Source organism: Maniola jurtina, chromosome 22, assembly GCF_905333055.1.
Source record: "Maniola jurtina chromosome 22, ilManJurt1.1, whole genome shotgun sequence".
NCBI lineage: Eukaryota > Metazoa > Arthropoda > Insecta > Lepidoptera > Nymphalidae > Maniola > Maniola jurtina.
Window position 1 is genome coordinate 11430688 of NC_060050.1, and position 8539 is coordinate 11439226.

An 8539-nucleotide genomic window follows, 5' to 3' on the forward strand; every position below is an offset into this window, starting at 1 on the left:
CGATACCATAACAGAATCATACGTTTTTAAAATTTTAACAATAAACTAAACAAACATCGGCCTTTGTAACGTACGTTTTTAAATTCACCGAATGAGCGCGCCTGCCCGTAAAACATACGGTTAGCAAACGTTTCAATACACGTATCTACGGTACTTGCGTGAACCGAAACAGTGCAGGAACCATAGGAACGGTCATACGACGAAAAAGTGCGAGTAACGAGATGCATTTGTGAGTAACGATTCGGTACTCGGTACTAGATGGCGCACCCGTTACTCAGTAACGAATACATACGGTTCGCTACAGCTCTAAAAACAAGCAAAATTACAGAGAAGCAGGCAAACAAAATGGCGCCTGGCAACAAAAATCAAGCAGATCGAAATTTTTAGTTTTTAATTTCTACTAAATAATTTTACATTTTAGGTATGTCAGTTCAATTATTTAAGTTGCTTGTTAATTCAGTTAGGCAGAGATTACCTCGACCTTCTATTTTATCCAGATCAGGTACGAATTATGATAAACCGAATTTTACCACGTGCTTGTTTCATGTTTCGCTATTTCACCGAAATGGCATGCTTATATTATTGTTTATCAATGATATTGATGTATTTTGTTCAAAATTGCACAATATTTTACTAAAGGTTAATGATATTACCTATACGTGGAATCAAAATATACGCCAGCCAACCGCCAGCCATTGGCAAATATTTATACGCATCCATGAAGAAAAATTTCCAAAATAAAATACATACTTACTAGATTAGAATTAGATTAGACGCTCTTCAGGGGAAGAAAAACTTGTGTGCTAATTCGTTTACAAAATAATAATAAAAAGTACTTACCTACTTTAGTAAGCACATATTTTGGCTTTGCAAAGGGCTGTCCACACAGAGATAGAATTTTTCAAGTCTCAAGGTGATTTAAAAAGGTTGTTTCTTCATTTCAGGCCTACAAATAAGATCGATAGCTGTAATGGAAGTAGTGAAAGACAGAAAAGATGAAAGTGACACCAAAGAGGAATTAGTACAGGACAAAAAGCACACGAGATACAAACGCAGGTAAGACAATTGGCCTACTATTCTGTACCTCATCATTATTATTAGGCGTATGGGTGTAATAAACAGCCACATTGCTTCCAAGCAAGCCCTCTTCCATCATCACTTACCATCAGGTACCATTACCATTGAAAAGAGCAACCGCCGAGTTTCTTGCTGGTTCTTCTCGGTAGGAACAGCATTCCGAACCAGTGGTAAATTATTTGACGATTCAAAAGCACTTGTAAAAGTTTATTTGAATAAAAATCTATTCTATTCTATTCTATTCTATTCAGGTGAGATCACAGTCTAACTTCTATTTTTTTTTTCAATTCCATGGCTACATATGAACTCGATTTGTTACTATATATTATATATTCTAGAATAGGAGGCTGAGGTCTAATAAGCTGCGAAAAGGTAACAGACAGACAGACACTTTTGCATCTATTTATATTCATAATATAATATTACAAATATGGAAGTATAATAAGAGCTGCAAACTTTTCCTGGCCTATCCATTTTACTGATTTTGATGTTTGGTACATTCATAGTCATCTATATTTATTTAGTAAAGATTATTATGATTTACTATGGGTGGACTAATCACACAGGTTTCTAAAACGCCAGTGGGAGGACTCTGGGGATGGGAGAAAAGAGAATGACGCAAGTGGGGAGAAGAAAGTGTGTGACAAACCATTTGAAAGGATCAAGAGGAAGAAAGTAGCCATGTTGCTTGGTTACTGCGGTGTTGACTACTACGGAATGCAAAGGTAAGTATTTTTCTAATTTATAGACTAGGTGTGTTATTGCAGAATACAAAGCCACAGTACAAAGAGCCATAGAGAAGAAAAGAAGAACAGTAGGTGTAATAGGAGGGTTTAATAACTAAGATTAATAGGGACTGCTTGCAAGTGATGATGCAGCCTAAGATGGAGCGCACTTCATCCATCTATTCCAGTATTCTTAAGGGTCCATAGTAAAAACAGGGAACCCTTATTATAGTTATGTTTAATTGGCTATCTGTCCATGTCACAGTTGTTTAAAAATTTATATAAACCCCACTAAACTTTACTTTTTGTGAAAGAATCGGTAAATCAACACTAAATCACTTGGCAGCACTGCTTTGCCGGTAGAATGGTAACGAGCCACTGCCGAAGCATCCCACCAGACCAGACCAGACCAAAGACAATTTAGAAGATAAATTCTCAAATTGCTTCTGCCTGGGATCAAAACCTGTACCTCCCATTCATAAGATCACTGCGCCAGGGACGTCGTCGTAGGTGGCGGTAATCACTTATCATCATAAGTGATTACCGCCTGGTCATTTGCTCACTATTCTTGTAGGAACCCTGGTGTTCCAACTATAGAAGAAGACCTATTGAAAGCCCTGTTTGATGCCAAGTACATAACAGAGGAGGATTTCACTAACCAGCAGAATGCGCAGTTCCAGAGGAGCTCCCGGACGGACAAAGGAGTGTCGGCTGCCAGGCAGGTTGTCTCTCTTAAACTACGTTAGTATATTAAAGTAATAGTTACATTGCTGGTTTTGCATATTTACATTTTTAGGGTTCTGTACCTCAAAAGGAAACACAGAACCCTTATAGGATCCTAACCTCACTTTATGAAACCCTCTGCAACCTTGGTGGCCTATTCAGTTTCTGGAGCAAGCTTGGATGGCTGGAGTGCAGACTTCGGCGGGGAAGGGCAATGCACACACAACAGACGGAAACGTTTAAGTGCGGAAATCAGCCCAGGGAGAAGATAGAAAGAAAGAAGGATCACTTTATTGTTTGTTTGTCCATCTGTCCGTCTGTTGTGTTTGTCAAGAAAACCTATAGGGTACTTCCAGTTGACCTAGAATCATGAAATTAGGCAGGTAAGTAGGTCTTATAGCACAACTAAAGGAAAAAATTCCGAAAACTGTGAATTTGTGGTTACATCACAAAAAAATTAAAATGTGTTCATGAACAAATAATTTGTATTTTCAATTCTCAAAGTAAGATAACTACATCAAGTAGGGTATCATATGAAAGGGCTTTACCTGTACATTTTAAAACTGATTTTTATTTATTTTTATGCGTAATAGTTTTTGATATAACGTGCAAAATGTTGAAAAAATACGACTAGTACGGAACTCTCGGTGCGCGAGTCACGCACTTAAAAAGAGCAACTGCTGAGTTTCTTGCTGGCTCTTCTCCTTAGAATCTACTTTCCGAATCAATGGTAGTGTCATGACATAAGTGACACAATATACTGTCCTATATGAAAAATAAATTCATTTCATTTGTTTTAGCTCTTGAAGTGAACATAGATGAAATAAATAGCAGACTCCCCCCATGTATAAAAGTGTTTGGTATAAAGCGAGCAACCAACAAATTCAACTCGAAATCAAAGTGCAATGCTCGGACATATAGCTACACTCTTCCCACCTATGTATTCGAGCCGAGTCTGAGCGAGACAGAGAGAAAGACTTACAGGATATCTGCAGAAAAGATGACTAAAGTGAATGAAGTGCTTAGTGTTTATAGAGGGACTAAAAGTTATCACAATTTTACGGAAAAGAAGTAAGTATTTTTTTTTTCTTTAAAAAAATACATATTATTATATTTATGTATAGTAAATAGCTTTTAGGGTTCCGTACCTCAAAACGAAAAACGGAACGCTTATAGGATCACTTTGTTGTGTCTGTCTGTCTGTCTGTCTGTCCGTCTGTCTGTCCGTCGTGTGTCTCAACAAACCTATAGGGTACTTCCCGTTGACCTAGACTCATGAAATTTGACAGGTAGGTAGGTCTTATAGCACAAGTACAGGAATAAATCCGAAAACCGCGATAGTGTGGTTACATCATTTAAAAAAAAATTAAAATGTGTTTAAATTTTCAAAGTAAGATAACTAATACCAGATTTTTATTTATTTTTATGTATAAAAGTTCTTGATTTATCATGTATAATGTTGGAAAAAATACCCAAGTACGGAACCCTCAGTGCGCGAGTCTGACTCGCACTTGGTCGGTTTTTTTGTAAATAAAATATTTTTTATTTGTAGGCACTACCAAGATCCGTCGTCTCTAAGGTACATGATGAGCTTCAGTTTGGAAAGAGTATTTATTGAGTCTGAAATGGAGTTTGCTGAGTTATTAGTTAAGGTGAGTTTTTTCTTACAACAGCTTTTACTCTTAATTTTATCCATAACTAGCTGACGCCCGCGACTTCGTTCGCGTGGATTTAGGTTTTTCGGAATCCCGTGGGAACTCTTTGGTTTTCCGAGATAAAAGTAGCCTATGTGCTAATCCAGGATATTATCTATCTCCATTCCGAATTTCAGTCAAATCCGTCCAGTAGTTTTTTGCGTGAAGGAGTAACAAACATACACACAAACTTTCGCATTTATAATATTAGTGTGATTCATTTCAGACTAGAGTTCAGAGTTATTATTCTACTAACTTATGTCCGCGTGGACTACACAAATTCCAACCCCTATTCTACCCCTTTAGGGGTTGAATTTTCAAAAATCCTTTCTTAGCAGATGTTCTACATCATAATAGCTATCTGCATGCCACAGCCCGATCCGTCCAGTAGTTTGAGCTGTGTGTTGTTAGAGCAGTTAGTCAGTTAGCCAGCCTTTCCTTTCATATATGTATTTAGATTATTATATTAGATAAAGAGTTTTTCTTTTACTCTAGCCTTATTTTGTCTGTTGTTCGCATTTTGGTCCATTATTTGGAGTTCTGAGTTTTTAAAAACAGGCTTTAAGGTGCACAACCCATAAAATAATATTGAGCAAGTTTTAATCTATTATTGCACATGACTTAATAAGTCCATTATTGCACGATTTCCTCACTATGTTTTCCTTCACCCTTAAAGCAAGTGATATTTAATTACTTCAAACACACATAACTAGAGGTGTTTGCCCGATCGAACCCGCGACCTCGTGATGTCCTAACCACTAGGCTATCACAGCTAACTAACCTAAGTTTGTGTTCCAGGGTCAGAGCTTCATGCTGCATCAGATCAGGAAGATGGTGGGTTTGATGATAGCTGTGGTACGTGGACAGACAGATATGGGCATGATGGAGAAAGTGTTTGGAAAGGATAAGGTCATGATTCCCACCGCCCCCGGCTTGGGTTTACTGCTTGACAAGGTGATTATTTTTTAATCTGATTTTTTATGGGGCTTTCATATGTTACCTATATGTCAGCCCCATTGTTACTAACAACAACAAACTAACAAGTGGAAATTAAAAATTTATAACACCCCCGACAAGTGAAGGTTACAGTAACTAGAAAAGAGCTGATAACTTTCAAACGGCTGAACTGATTTTCTTGGATTATAGCTAAGTACACTCTCGATCAAGCCACCTTTCGAACAAAAAAAAACTAGATCAAAATCGGTTCATTAGTTTAGGAGCTACGATGCCACAGACAGATACACATATACACCCGTCAAACTTATGACACCCCTCTTTTTGGATCGGGGGTTAAAAACAAACTATGTTGTATAAAGTCACCATTATTGTCGTGTAAAGTCACTTAAGCAGAATGTTATGTATTGTCTATTGTCTGTGTCATTATTGTCTGTGGTCTCTCTCTCTTAAAATAAAACATCAAAAACAGTTAAATCCAAAACTATAACAATTTGGTGGTGAGTTGGCAGGGGTTGATGACGATGATGTTTCAGGTGCACTACGAGAGATACGACGCTAAGTTCAAAGGCAGCCATGACAGCTTGACGTGGGACGCGGAGGACGAAGCGGTGGAGACGTTCAAACGCGACCGAATATTCCCCTACATCATCCAGGGGGAGATCGAGGGCAATTCCATGGGTAAGTCACTCATTCATAATTTCAGTCCAGTATCCTCCGTGGGAGAATCCGAATATCCAACATATATTAAGGTGCATGACACGGGTCTGCCCGCGAATTTCAAATTTAATTTCGTTTTTGCCAATTTGTAAATTTATTTATTTATTAGGACACCAGAAAATTATAATATTAATACATTCTTAAATCTATATATATACACAGTACACACACACATTATTAAATATATGTCGGAGCGAGCGGCTCACGATCGTCATCAAGAAGGCTAGGTTCTAGCTTAGTTCGTCTATCTTTTGTGGGCAAAGGAAACGCGCGAGGCAAATACAGTAACTAGGTGTAATGAAATGACTAAAGAGTCTTATTTAACGATATCGTTCACTAATCACTAGTCACTACGTTCTTAATCAAATGGCCACGTTATAATCTGCGTTTAAAAGTCTTTGTCATGATTTCATTAAGTTTAATTAATAGAGCGAATAACGAGTCCCCGCGGGTCGCGCTCATTCGGTATAGAGGTCAGAATTTGACTGCGAGCTTCATGCTCTCAGCTTGTAATGTAAGCTTTCCCATTAGATAAACAAACCGACCCCAGGCCACGTTCGATGGCATGGTAACCACGTCACCGTCGCTCATAATGAAAACAATGATCTCTTTGTACTTTGCTTCGTGACAAGTTGAACACGCTAACATAGCAAAAGCAGTCCCATGAGTTGGGCAAGGTGCTATCTGATACCAGCTGCCAGCCCCGCGCGCCGACATATATAACTTATTAATTAGGTGTCACAACTTGTGCCAAAAGAAATAAAAAATTATTATTATTAAACAATAAAAAAGTTTACAATGTACAAAATTTATGCCTTAAAATAAAGTAAAATACGACAGAGGAGGCTTATGGTATTTTAATTCCAACAATGGCGGTATCATCTTCACAGGATTACATAAAAATCTTTACTTGAAAGTGTTTAGTTCAAAAAATTAGTCAAAATAATGATTTTGACATGAGTTACTCACAAATTAGTCGATACTATAACTAATTTCTTAAACTGGACCCTTTCAAGTAAAGATTTTTATATAAACCTCTGAGGATGATACTGCCATTGGCGCAATCAAAGTGCCATTAAAGCTTACTTTGTCGTATTAGTTTACAAATTGCGAAAAACCAAATTAAATTTGAATTTCGCGGGCAGACCCGTCTTATGCACCTACAATGACAGCTTTGCACATAAATTAGTCTTTTATTGATTAATTACTATATCCTACACTTCATTTATTTAACTCTACTCATGCGGTATACTTACCTAATTTTTCTGCCCTAAACACTATTTTTCCATATTTAAAAACAGAAGCCAGGTTGCTTGTTGTTAGAGATAATTACAAATGTCGCTTAAGAAAACTCATTAGATTAAAAAAAAAACTCAACGGGTTGCGAAGCTGACGTGGCAATGGGCAGGGCACATAGTTCGAAAAACTGATATACTTCTTTCTTTCGTTCTTCCTTCTGGGCTGGTTTCCGCACTTAAACGTTTAACCAAGCTCGCTCCAGAAGCCGAGTAGACCGCCCAGGTTGCCGAGGGCTTTATGAAGTGAGGTTGGGGATCCTAAATGGCGTTCTCGTTGTTCTGCCACGCCCGTGCACTCCAGGAGCACGTGCGTCGGTGTTTCATCGCCCTATGCAGGCCCTGCACAGAGGACTATCTGTGACACCTATAACGAAACTGAGATACGTTGGAGTCCCAAGCTGGAAACCTCACACCGGAAGGTGCAATGTTGGTAGACCCCCTACTAGATGGATAGGCGACATCAAACGAGTCGCAGGGAGCCGCTGAATGGCGGCGGCGCAAGACCGCGTCGTGTGCAAGTCCCAACAAATACCTATGTCCACCTTGCGCGTCTATCGGTTGACGATAATTATGATGATGATGATGATGAAATGTTCTTATCTAACAGGTTTGTGGCTCGAGAAAATCAAGAGGCATTCCTTTGAACCTTCCGATGACGTCCCTGATGACAAAAATGACATCGGTGACACTGGCGGTGATGACGACGACGACAATGATGACATCTGTGATGACGGCGATGACAACACAAGCAAAGATTTTAAAGGAGATGAAGTAAACGGTGTAACACAAGATATAGAAGACAATAATGCATCTAAAGATATTAAAGCTGATGAACTGAAAGATATAACAAGAAACATTGAAGAGAATAATACAATTAAAGATGACAGAACTAAAGATATTCAAGATGTTAAAGATAGTCATAGAGATGCAGAAAAATTGATAGATGTAGCCACACCTGAAAAGAATGAAAAAATAGAATTAAATGATGCAGAATGTGAAGTGGCAACACAGAAATAAGATAAAATCTTATAATGTGTTTGGATTTAAGCTTTTTAATTGGGACTCAACTGTCTGCCCAGCTATTTGGGGTCTCTTAACGCTACCCTTTACGGTGAGAGGTCGCTTTTGTAGTGCCTTGGAACCCCCCACATCCATCGTTCTTTGCGTCTACAAGGGACGTGAAATTGAAGACACGTATTATAGACATTACTTTAAACATAAATTCAGTGTATCGAGAGAGTCTTAGTAAGTGATAATTTTATTCTAAGTATAGTTAAATAAAGGCTGCGCCTATATATAATTTATTTTACCACTTGACTTTAATAAGGAAATTGAATTAATATTTTTT

At 38.0% G+C, this 8539-nt stretch overlaps 2 protein-coding genes across 4 annotated transcripts in view; both read left to right on the top strand.

Moving 5' to 3' along the window:
• The window catches only part of LOC123876846 (cyclin-J-like), a 42127-nt gene extending 38413 nt beyond the window's left edge, over positions 1–3714 (top strand). Inside the window, exon 8 of one of the 2 annotated variants that reach the window (XR_006798436.1) lies at positions 3657–3714. The gene's annotated coding sequence lies outside the window, so the exon portion shown is untranslated. The remainder of the gene's footprint in view (positions 1–3656) is intronic. The other variant, XR_006798437.1, reaches the window with a different exon arrangement.
• On the top strand, positions 320–8500 carry LOC123876844 (tRNA pseudouridine synthase A). Of its 2 annotated transcripts, none has more exons than XM_045923218.1 (9): positions 320–502; positions 945–1056; positions 1644–1802; positions 2377–2543; positions 3326–3596; positions 4078–4177; positions 5018–5173; positions 5710–5854; positions 7799–8500. In XM_045923218.1, exons 1-9 carry the CDS (start codon positions 424–426, stop codon positions 8206–8208), a joined length of 1599 nt encoding a protein of 532 aa, XP_045779174.1. In that variant the 5' UTR covers positions 320–423; the 3' UTR covers positions 8209–8500. The 2 variants fall into 2 exon arrangements, with proteins under 2 accessions (XP_045779174.1, XP_045779176.1); XM_045923220.1 differs by having other exon boundaries at positions 321–421.
• Positions 8501–8539: the final 39 nt, after the last annotated feature.